This window comes from Sinohyriopsis cumingii, chromosome 14, assembly GCF_028554795.1.
Source record: "Sinohyriopsis cumingii isolate HCF-2022 chromosome 14, ASM2855479v2, whole genome shotgun sequence".
In the NCBI taxonomy this organism is placed as follows: domain Eukaryota; kingdom Metazoa; phylum Mollusca; class Bivalvia; order Unionida; family Unionidae; genus Sinohyriopsis; species Sinohyriopsis cumingii.
The window spans coordinates 108,974,163-108,987,362 of record NC_142974.1 but is presented as its reverse complement, the minus strand read 5'-3'; the positions used below and the strand labels follow the sequence as shown (position 1 = coordinate 108,987,362).

The window sequence follows — 13,200 nt, the reverse complement described above, 5'->3', positions numbered from 1 at the left end:
GAACGTCCCCTGTTCCCTCTCCAAGTTAAAAAAAGAAGAAAAAATCCATGTTATGTCATTTAAGGATAATTATTGTTATATTAGTATTTGCTAATCTAAAAGGTTACCTGTTAGCCTTATGAACATTGATTAGAAGGAGAAGGAAAAAAAATGTTTGTATTGTTAATTAATGTAATTAATTTCATTTTAGGCACCGGAGGAGATTACTTATAATTTTTTTATAACTGAATCCCTTGAGGTGAAAAGTGAAATCAGGGACGCAGCCCGCGCCTTGGGCGGTACCCTCCCCTATGCGGGAGGTAAACCGAGCCTCCGCCCCCACTTCTGACACTTTCCTATCTCCTAATCTGTTAATTTTTTTTTCTCCCATGAGTTGCATATATTTTCTCTATTTCTCATGCTGAAACCCGGCCATTATGCATACATACATACACACAAAGACACACACATACACACACACACACACACATATATATATATATATATATATATATATATATATATATATATATATATATATATATATATATATATAAAGATATTCCTTCCCATGGTATTTTGGTTCTGAATTAATTATTTTTATTATATTTAAATTATTAGCGGACTTTTATAATATTGGACTGGGCAGAGCTAATCCTCCCTTTATTTGTGTCCTATACAGTTTCCTTTTTTATATAATGCATTATGTAGCCCCATATATAATTCATTATATCATTGTCTATCTTACATAATATATTATTGTCTATATATATTGACTTCAGAATATAATTTATATTTGAATACATATGTTTTGGCCACTTGGGCCCGCTCCATTATGCATAATGGCATAAGTGCCCAGATATTGATGTTTTTATCTATTTGTTTTTTCATTGCTTTGTAGTTTTTCTCTTCTTCTCCCCTACCAAAATATATACCCAGATCATTAACCCGATCGTTTCAAAGATGTGGGGATATTCAGGGTGGTTCCCCCACCAGTTTCCTATCTTTTAAGAGCTCCGTTTTATCGTGATTTATTTTTTACCCTGATGTTTTTCCAAATGACTCGTATTCCTTTTCTACGTGTTTAAAGGAATTTGGGTCCCTTATGAAGTTTGTGCAATCGTCTGCATGTTGGATCATTTTGCATTCTTCTCTTAAGTTTGGAATTTTTATTCCTTTTATTTCTTTATTGTCTTATTTTGATGCCTACGATTTCGATTGCTATTACGTATAATAGTCATTGATAGTGGACATTCTTGCCGCACTGATCTTTGTATATCAAAGTTACCCGTTACAGCGCCATTCACTTGTACTCTTGCAGTTACATTGTTGTACAGGATTTTGGTCCACTTTTGGAAATTTTCTCCAAACCCAAATTGTTTACAGTACCTTCTGAATATAGTTATGTTCCAATCTATCAAAGGCTTTTTCCTGGTCAAAGAGTACCATAGCACCTTTTTGACCACGTTCCTGTATATAGCTTATTACTGTTTTTATACTTAAAATATTATTTTGAATGTCTCGCCCTTTTGCACCACATGGCTGATTTAAATTTATCATTGTATCCATACACTTTTTAACTCTTTCAGCTAATATTTTACTTAAAAAATTTTAATCAATGTTTAGGAGGGAGATGGGCCTCCAAGTTTTTAAATCTTCCCTATCTCCCTTCCCTTTATATATTATTGTGATTACCCCTTCCCTCATTGTTTTTGTCATTGTATCATTTTTCAGTAAAATATTATTATATAACCACTCAAGAATAGGCGACAACACACCTTGGAAATTTTTGTAGAATTCAGCGGTGAGTCCATCTCTGCCTGAGGATTTCCCTTTTGCTAGTTTGTTAATTATATTCTTAATTTCATCCATTCCATTGAGATAAAATCATCACACAAGTCTTCCTGTTCAGATGAAATTATCTCTCAATTTCATTCCTGATAATAATCATTTATAATGTTAGGGTCAATTTTCTGTGTTTGATACAAATTTATATAATATTATTTGATGTATTCCATGATTTCCGGTTTTCCTGATATTTCTTTGTTTTCATTGTCTCTTAGTTTGTCCATGTTTCCCCCACCCTCAAGCCTTAGCTTTTTCCTTGTAGATAGTCCTTCTGCATCTTTGTATATTTTCGAGAACTTTCCCGCCCTTAACTCTCTCCCTTTGTTTTCCTCCTCCATAATTGTGTCTAGTCTTTCTTTTAAGAATGTTTCCCTTTCATTTGTATTTGTTCGCTCCAGTTGTTTTTTATCGCGTCTTTCTCCATCTTCTGCATTTCTCTTCTTCTTGTCAAAAATTGTATTGCTATCATTTTAAATTTGTTTTTTGAAGAATCCCATTCGCTAATTATATGTTTATTTTTAAAATATCAAATTGCTTTGTTAATTAAGTCAGTAAATTCGTTCTCTTCAAGACTCGTATTGTTCAATATCCATGTGCCTTTCCCCCACTTGTGTTGACTTTTTATATTAAGTTCAATATTTATCAGATTATGATTGGATATTTTAACCTTCGTGATTTCCGCGTTTATATCTATCTATCTATCTATCTATCTATCTATCTATCTATCTATCTATATATATATATATATATATATATATATATATATATATATATATATATATATATATTATTTTCATATTTTGTACAGTAAAGTGTATCTAATCTACTTCCTTGTTTATTTTTATATTCATATGTATATTCCCTTCTTACTATATTAATTCTTCTGTAAATATCTATCATAATGTGATTTTTTTTTATAAAATATTCCTGTATTTCTTTAAATCATTTATCGTTTGTTGTTGGTTCCCCTACCAGTCTATTTCATCCCCCACCCAGTTAAAATCCCCTCCTATAATAGGGTTATCCATTGAGTATTTGTTCAAGTATTTGTGCAGATTTTCGATAAATTGTTGTTTTTTATATTTATTTGCGGGGATATATACACTTATTATATGATTTTTTTCTGTCATGATGTGCAGCATTCTACCTGCAAAGAAATCCCCTTCATTTATCATTTCCCAGTTACGGTTCCCTCTGGGTTTTTAAAATTATATAATAGTAGCTACCCCTCCCATTATATCCTCATGTCTAAAGTTATTTCAAACTGCAATGCATTTAGTTTTTCTTCAATCATATCTAGTAGTCCTTTGGAGCAGTTATTATGAGTTTCTTTGATATGAATTGCATCATAATCTATCTCTTTTGATAAATCAATTACTTTTTCCTTGTCTATGCCGTTTATATTAATAGAGGCTATCCGAAAGTTCTTTTCTTCCATTTTCATTTTCCCACCAGGTTGTAGCATTCGTGATGAATCATCTGTTAAAAGTTTATTTATTATAGTTAGTGTTGTTTAGATAAGTTTATTAAGTTATTTATGAAATGTTGCGGGGGGGGGGGGGCAGTGTTAACAATCTTGTTATCAGGGTTGAAGCTGCTTATTTCGATGTTATCATCACTGAATGTATTATGTCAGGGCAAATCAAATCGCATACAGGTTGTCATTGTTAACTAGTTTATGTAACTAGTTTATGTGCGCACGTTCTATGACCACTTGACTGCATTTCTGGGCTAAGCCACCAAATCAAATCAAATCCGATATGACTAATTAGTAGTGTTTCAAACGGCCTTGTTCTACTGTGTTTATTTCAGACCAGTTCCTCAGATACAGCTCACTGTGATTTTAATCCAGCGATAAGTGTAATTAAATTAATAAAAGAATCTTTGCCGACATTACGTTGGTTTCCTTATTGAACCGATCAAACGACAGCAATGAGTCTTTACTTTTAACTGATCATACAGAAAAGTAATGTTCACTTGCGACATTGCGTTTAATGGGAAACAAGTACGCTTATTATTGCGGTGTCTCTGTCAGTTTAAACGAAAAAATTAGGTACTTATTTACATGGATTTTGTCTAGAAGTTTGATCTGTCTTTTCCAGCACTGGTCTAATATCATCACTGTATAAGGCTGACAGCCCAAGTCCTAACATCGACATTGTATTAGGCTGACAGCCCAAGTCCTAACATCGACACTGTACTAGGCCGACAGCCCAAGTCCTAACATCGACACTGTATTAGGTTGACAATTCAATTCACCTAGAGTCAACCCGTTTTTATTAACAACCTATTGAAAAGACACGATGGCCACTGCAAGATCACAGCAAACTACCTGTAAACTGGTCTACGATGGGACTCTTGAATTAAAAGGCCTAGAAATGGAAGGTATGTGATAGATAAATCGTATGGTGCTTTTTAGTAACTATCAATAACCATATATGGTATTCCTAAATGTACTAAACTCAGTAGGTTGAAATCATATACCATAGTCAACATTTTAATAAGCCTAAATATAGATGACATAGATTTGTTACTTAAGATCTGATATATGGAATGAAATGTTTCAGCGAATTTCCAGCTAGCCCCATTGGATAAAGTTAAGACATAGTATAACATACTGCTTTTGCATGTACTTAGTCTGACTGACATCATCAGTATTACTTTTAGTTTTTCTTTCTACTGCTGATAAAGTTACGGTATAAGTGTGCCTTTTAATATACTGCATTAGTTTTAAAAAATATGATACGTTTTAAGTGGTGGTACTCTTTAGAAGAAAGTTATGACATGTTTCTACATTATCAATCAAGTCCAAGGCAGAGTTCCATTCGTACCAGTAAAATATGCAGGAAAATGATAATATTTGCGAGGGAAATTTGCTTTTCTTTGTTTAACTTCACCAGAATTACAAGGACAAACCCAAACTGGTATGCATTGTTTTTCAACTCTCAAAATCTCAAAAAAAACGAAATGTCTATTATTGATCAGTCACTCAACCGAATACAGTGGCGTAGTCCTGTCCTGATATTTCCATCCAATCATGCAACGCGACATTGGGGCTATGTTGGCGTGAGGTCATATGCCACAGGTCTATTGACTGCTGCGTCACGTTTCCATGTGGAATGTGTGTACAACTGTATATTGCCACTTATTATGCATAGCTTCTCTAGGATAACATGATCTACTCTAAAGGTTAGATTCAGGTAACATGATGCCCCAGTAGTTAGGCACAACATGATTCATCCTAATGTTTAGACATATATAACATGATCCACCTTAATGGTTAGACAGAGATAACATGATCCGCTGTGATTGTTCGGCACATAGGAGTATCTTTTACAAGCAACGTTTTACATTTTTATTTCTTATTTCACCTCGATAACATCACAAACTAAAACAAAACTGTTTTAAAAGGAATGAAGCAAACGAAATTGTTTGCATAATAATAAAGACAATTATGCACGTGTCTTAAAAATCCACTAAAGACGATACAACATGAAGAAAAGTAAATTTTAAAATTAAGTAAAAGTTTTAAAACTACCAAGGAAAATAATACATCAGGTACATTTTACTATTTACCTTGTCAAAACCATGACATGTACAAAATATAAACATTTTGTATATACAGTGGTAAGTAATTATAGACAACAATATAATAATACTTTTATAATTGTATATGAAGTACATTATAAAAGACTTGTCCAAACAGTATAAAAGACTTGTCCAATACTCTCTAAGTGTGGTAAGATAATATTTGTGCGCTTGTCCGTGTGTGTGTTTTAGATTTTTAATATGGCTTTGACAATATGAGTCATCTCGATACAATGTCTGCAGTGTGGGAGTTTTTAGTGTTGTTGTTGTTGTTGCTGTTATAGGTTTTAACGCCATTTTTCATCACATTATATGCTATACATGGCGGCCGGTATGATAGGTGGAGGAAGAACCCGGGAAAACCCCTGAAAGAACCGCTGACTTACGAGAAGCTACTGGCAAGCTTTCTCACATACCCACTTTGGCCAAGCCTGAGACTCGAACCCACGCAGACAGTGTGCGTGACATGGGCATTAGAACTGTGCTTACAGTGTCCGTGACAAGGGGTTTAGAACTGCTTATATAGTGACCGTAATATCGGGTTTAGACCTGTGCATACAGTGTGCTTGACATGCGATGTAACGCTGTACATACAGTGTCCATGATATCGACATTAGAACTGTGCATACAGTGTGCGTGACAAGAGCATTATGACCGTGCTTACGGTGTCTGTGACATGGGTTTAGAACTGCGTATACAGTAACCGTAACATCGGTTTTCGAGTTGTGCATACAGTGTCCTTGACATGGGATGTAAACTGTGCATACAATGTCCGTGCAATGGGCATTATAACTGCTTACTGTGTATGTGACATGGGTAGATAACTGCGTATATAGTGACCGTGAATTCGGGTTTAGAATTGTGCATACAGTTTCCTTGACATGGGATGTAAATCTGCATACAGTGTCGTGATATCGACATTGGAATGTGCATACATTGTCTGTGACATGGGCATTAGAACTGCACATACCTTGTTCATCAAATGGGGTTTAGAACGGTGCAAAAAGTATCCGTGTCATGTGCAGTTGTCCAGTGTCCATGACATGGGAGTTAAAATTGTACGTACAGTGCATGCATGGGAATTAGAACTGTGAATAAAGTGTCCTTGACATGTGCATTAAAACTGCGCATACAGTGTCAGGGACATAGTGTTTAGAACTATGCATACAGTGTATACATGAGCATTAGAACTGTGAATAGTGTCCGTGACGTGGGCATTGGGACTGTCTATACAGTGTCCATGGCATTGGTTTTAGAACTATGCATACAATGTCCGTGATATGGGCTTTAGATCCGTGCATACAGTGTCCGTGATATAGGCATTGGAACTGTCCATAAAGTGTCCGTGGCATTGCTTTTAGAACTGTGCATACATTGTCCGTGATATTGACTTGAGAACCGTGCATAGTGTCCGTGACATGGGCATTGGAACTGTCATTACGGTGCCCGTAAAATTGGTTTTAGAACTGTGCATACAGTTTCCGTGATATGGGCTTTAGAACAGTGCATACAGTGTCCGTGACATGGGCATTGGAACCTCCCATACAGTGCCCGTGGCATTTGCCTTAGAAATGTGAATACAGTGTCAGTGTCATGTGCATTAGAACCGTGCATACGGTGTCCGTGACATGGACTTGAGAACTGAAGACTCGTCAGCCACATAGCTAAATCTGTCAAACATACCTAAATCTGTAACGCATCCCTCAACCTTTCGCTTTATATCTCTAGATCCAGCGCGTGCAGAAATAAGTGCTTATATTCATGCCTGGTAAAATAGTCATGGATATTTTAAGTTGATTTTGTATCATTAGTATTTCTCCATCCCATAATACACACTAGTTAATATTGTTTGTAGAACATTATTACAGGATTGTCCTAACAGCTATTGTTATATTGATCTGACAATGACGGTTATTAACTCTTTAATGCATAAGAATGATTAATTTACTGTGATTAGAAATTAACCCCTTGAATCCCTTGTACTGATGGTACTAGTACACGTGTATCCGGATTTTACACACACACACACACACACACACACACACACACGTGCACATAGTAAATACGATATTTTAACTCTGATAGGAAAATAAAGCTTTCTCACAGATTTTAGGTTTTGTCAACTTATTGAAGAGCGACCTTGTTGAATAATTACATACTGTTCATGTCAGAATTAAGCAATCAGTAACGAAAAAAGGACAAAGAAAAAAGAAACCTCGACGACTTGTACAATTGCTCAAATGCAAGCTTCATGTGATATAAAAAATGAGCACCGTAGTAAAACCAAACGTGCTTGGTGTAAGATATAAAAAATGATAGTGTTGTTGATGTTTAAAGTTACAACTGTCATTATTATTATTATTATTATTATTATTATACAAATAGTAACATTCTATTTACCATATTAATTTTATATAATAGAATATACTATAGTGAAACTCCTCAAACACGAAAGCTCAGGATATCCGAACCCCGTCAAGACCAAATTTATTTTTAGTCCTGAACGTTTTCTTCTTTAATACAATAGAGGTGTTTTCACCTCTGCAAAATCATCAGTAAACCGGAAACTTCTCAAACCAAAACAGTAGGTTTTGAGGAGATTCGCTTTATACACATCCGTAACGATGATCACAAAGAAAACGGGATTTAATGTCTTGTTTGCTAATCGATAAAATTGTTGTGTTAAAATTCATAGATCACATTTTATAACAACAATGATACACGGAGTTGCATGCAGTTCTCTATTGCAATGTTAACGATCTCACTATTGATGTTGACGCTGCTTACTTCAATGCTAGAAATCTTTATATCAGGGTTGAATCTGGTTATATCAATTATAACAATCTTACTATTGGGATTGACGCTTCTTATTTCAATGTTAATAATCTTGATATCAGGGTTGACGCTGCTAACTTTAATGTTAGCAATGTTACTCTAAGGGTTGACGCTGCTTATTTCAATGTCAACCAATCTTGTTATCAGGATTTACGCTGCTTAATTTAATGCTAACATTTTTGCTATCAGGATTTACTCTGCTAAATGTAATGCTAACAACCTTGCTACCAGGATTGACGCTGCTTATTTCAATGTTAACAATCTTACTATCAGGGTTGATGCTGCTTATTTTGATGTCCACATTCCTGCTATTAGGATGCATGGTATATATGTCAAGGTTAACAATTTTGCTATCAGGATTTACGATGCATATTGTAATGTTAGCAAACTTGCTATTCATGATTGAGCTACTTATTTCAGTGATATAATCACAGAATGTAATGTGTCAGGGGTGATCGTATCCCATAGCCCGATGACCCGGACAATTCACTTTCGAGACCGGGCAAGTAAAAGTTTCAATGTAGTTGGTCCTATTTTTGAGAACATCTCCAAAAGTCCCCTCCAAAGCATGTATCGCTTGGTTAGCACTTTAGAAGTGTCCCCTCAAAACTGTTTTGAATACCAGAAGGTTTAATTATTTAATATCAATTTAGATTTTTTTTCTCTAATTTTTCTCTCATGGTCTTGAACTTATGAGTTTCCGGTTCCGTACTCATCTCTTTCCAAGCACATTACCTGCTGGGCAGCTTTCCTTCTCCTTCCACCCTTTCCTAGTCCTAATTAGTGGTGTCTCTTGGCAGGAGTCATTTTTGTAGATTCACTAAGCGGCTAATCTTTATATCTTATTGTTTCCAGTATTACTTTGGAAGACAGGCCTTTAGATGTTATAAGGTTGAACGCTTACAACTCACTATATACCGATGACGTCACAATACAGCCACAACATTGAACGGTCCCCTGTCGTACATTTACCTCATGTTACGAACGCAACGAAATCGTGACCTTTCCTAGTTCAAAATGGTCATTGATACTGTAACTAATGTAAACAAAATGGCCGATGTGCGCAATGCTATCAGATTTTCTATGTACATACCGATTTAAATCATTTTTTTTGACAAATAATATAAGAGACTTTAAATGTAATATTGCACACTTCAATGGTATAAATCTTTTACTTAGTGAATGTGTTTAAAAAGGCATGCAGCTTTGGAACACTTGATAAAAGAAATGACGTTCGGAGTGGAAATAAAACGGTTATGTGATAATTATCTAATGACAATAGCTTGTCAACACATTGGAAGTGCCACGTTTATAATGTTATGTATTGTAGCACACAAAATGTTTTGCCTAATAAATTCCTTTTGTTTCGTCCAACCACCCACCCCAAAATCTGCAAGAAATGAACATACGAAGAGACACGTATAATTATAAAAAATCGCTTGGAGTCAAAAGATCAAGGGAAAAAGAATGAATGCATTACATATTTTGTTGATGTTGTGTACAGTAGATACTATTGAAAAGTTCCCCTGACAAAGTGTTCATTTACAAAATGATATTTAAGTTTAGAATTCCATATTGCCTTTGCTATGTTTAGCTGTGAAAACAGACATTGATAATAATTTGCATGAATTATTCTGATATGTATCTTAAGGTGAAGGCTTAATCACTTTATTTCTTAAACCATTTGCAAAATTTGACTAATAAATAAATGGAAGCTTTAAATAATCACAAATTACGAAAAGTAGCTCCAAGTGTTTAACTTGTTTTTGTTGACTGTAAGCAGACATCGAACGACCTTAACGAGATACAGCTGACGCCAAAAGATAGTCAAACATGGAAAATGAAATGTAGACTCTAGTGATGGTGCAGTTATATTACCTGTGAAGGGGGAAGCATACCACAATATAAAAGTGCTCTATTTAAACATAGGTGCATTCTCTGTGAAGGGTTAGGGGGTGCATACTAGAGTGTAACAGGTCTCTATTCACACATAGTCATAGGTATATTCCCTGTGAAGCGGGGTGGAGGAGGGCAAACTATAGTGAAGTACATGTTTAGGCTCGAATAAACAGTAACACAGAAAGAGTGAGTGATAACAACAAGCTTTCTAAAATTTAACAGATAATATATTTTCTTGGAGAATTCTGTAACAGTGAAAAAAGAAGAAGAACTTACGGTTTCTAGAAACAAATCCAAAAATAATCTAAGAATAATCCATGAATTAAATTACAGAGGTCCTAGTAATAAATGTTTCAATAATTTCAAATTTGAATCCTGATGTAAAATCCAAGATGGATGACGATCACGTATGCTGTAGTCAGTACTGTGCTTATCTATAGTTCCTTGTAGAAATACAAATAATGGCACTCTGGTGTTGGAAATCCAAATTAAATTTGTAAGCAAGGTCTTTCGAAAATCCCTGTGTCAGCACTCCTCAAACTATTTCCAGAGAATACAGAATTAATCCTTTTGAAATCCAACTGATCTGAATAATTATTATAGCGCAAATCTGACTACAACAAATTAACCTGACATCAGTATGAAAAGCTCAAAACTGAGAAATCTCTCTCAAAACAAAGATTATATTGTATCATAAGTTTTGAAACTCCCCCAAGTTGTAAAATCAAAGGGTGGTCACATGATCAGGTTTATATCACATACACAGAATATGGCCTTGATTAGATCAATGATTTCATTCCCAGATTAAAAATAAATAAGTGTTTACTTCTTAACCCACATAGTCCCATCATGACCTTGACAACAACCATTCATTTTAAAATAAAATAGAACGTTGTTTACTAATTTTTGATCCAGATCAGAATTTAGGTCAACACCTGGTGTTTATAAACTAACAGTCAAAGTCAAAATTGTTTTGAAAAGGTATCATCTCTAGTGAAAACATTTACATTATAATATAATAAAAATAATTAAAACTGACAAACAATTAAGTTAAAACTAAACATGATTAAATCAGATATACATTAAAAGCATAACATTGCCTTATTCAAAAAGTCACATTTATGTTATCTGTCAAGGGGGTGGGGTGCATACTACAGTGTAACATGACTCTATTCAAACATAGTCACTGAGTTATATTCCCTGTCAAGGGGAACGTATACTACAGTGGAACAGCACTCGGTTCAAGCACAGTCACAGAGACATGAGAAGTCAATCCATGTTTCATTTTAAGAAACATAGACCATGGTGATGGTACAGTCATATTCCCTGGGAAGGTGGAGCACATTACAACAAATCAACACTCTATACAAACCTTAGAAAATCACATGGGCATTAAAAATCAATGTAAGGTTAATTTAATATAAACAGGGTTTTGGTCAAAATATTCAAGTTATGTTTTGAAAAATGGAAGACAATACTATAATGGCCTGATTTATAATCTGATAGTCTATAAATTAAAAATATGTCTACTGAATTTTGATTGTCTACTTCAAGTGATTTTAGCTTAATCTTCATTACAATGTTTATGTCAAATGATTCAAGATCCCAAATGTTTACAAATGTGACAACAATGAAAACTTACCAAATGGGCATACAAGTCTAATCAGGTTATGTCTATATAAGAATAACATGCCTATACAATTCCATTGTCAGTCTGAAGTGATTTTGTTCATGGTGTTTGCAAGGGTTTAGCAAAAATGAGACACAAAATTAAAAATCATGTTCAAATAAGTCAACTATGCGGTCAGTATCCTGAACTAAATATAATCTTTGAAATTAAGTGTTCATTTTACGGGAGAATAAAAGCAACAACCAGCATTGTTAAAAAGTGTATTTGTTCCTCGATGTCAATGTTTCAAAATAGGAACACATGTTGTCCCCCTTCAATTATAATTAATTGTAACAATCATGTTACATATTTCCTGGAATGGGATGGTGATGATTGTAATTATTGTATGTTAAACAGATTCCTTTGTGTTGGACAAAGGGAAGTGGGAAAAACATTATACTGACTAGTCTAAGAATAAAATAAGAAAGTAGCATATACCTGTATTTAAATTAAAGTTATCAATACAACTGTAATTAGCACATGTTATATGGACTTGAGCTGTGGGTCTTTAGAATCTGCCTTTCATTGCTAAAACATGTGGAAATTTAGTCCAATACAGTAGACAAATTAGTGGACACATCCATAAATTCCTTCATTGAGATGTTGTTGTTGTGGATTTAACATCAGGAATATTATAATACTTTAAGTGCTTTCATTCTAACAAGACTGGATAGCTCCTCTGGAACGCAATCTAACAAATTCACAGTATAATATTGGCAAGGGTGGTTAGAAAGCACCATTTAACACAGGGTGTGTGTGATTTGGATTTTTAACGTAGCTTTAGCAATTTTGTTAGTTATATCGCTACGATGTCTGCAGTGTGACTGATTATAGTGATGTCTAATCTCTTAATGATGAACACCAAACGAGGCAGCTGTTAGTACCATTTTTATAAGTCTTTGGTATGACTCGATGGGGGATCGAACCCATGACTTTCAGCATCCAAGGCGGACGCTGTAATCACTAGGTCATCGGAGCGGTCATATTTAACACAGGGGCTTGTACAATTATCAAAAGTTACACAGAGCTTAAAGATATTGCCACATTTGTACTCGCCCTAGTCAATAAAGGAATTTAACGCATGCAAACATGTCTAATGGTTATACAAATATAAACCCATATATACAGTAAACAAATCCAAAATTACTGACAAATTGAACAATGTTATCACACCAGATGCTGCCAACTTTACAATATTCATCCGATAAAAGCATTCTATACTAAATTTATGTAGGAAGTATGGTTTACTTCTACTATATCTCTACTACAAAATATATTGTATGGTTTCCTTCTACTAAATCAATGTCTACCATAAAATAGAGTGTATGGTTTACTTCTACTCAATTTATGTCTACATAAATGTAGTGCTTGGCCTACTTATA

The 13,200-nt window shown here is 34.4% G+C and overlaps 1 protein-coding gene across 1 annotated transcript in view; it reads left to right on the top strand.

Moving 5' to 3' along the window:
• The window catches only part of LOC149784589 (uncharacterized), a 50,609-nt gene that overhangs the window by 22,520 nt on the left and 14,889 nt on the right, over positions 1 to 13,200 (top strand). Inside the window, exon 3 of the mRNA XM_089933013.1 lies at positions 3,930 to 4,212. Within this exon, the coding sequence (XP_089789139.1) occupies positions 4,131 to 4,212 (82 nt within the window). The 5' untranslated portion in view covers positions 3,930 to 4,130. The remainder of the gene's footprint in view (positions 1 to 3,929; positions 4,213 to 13,200) is intronic.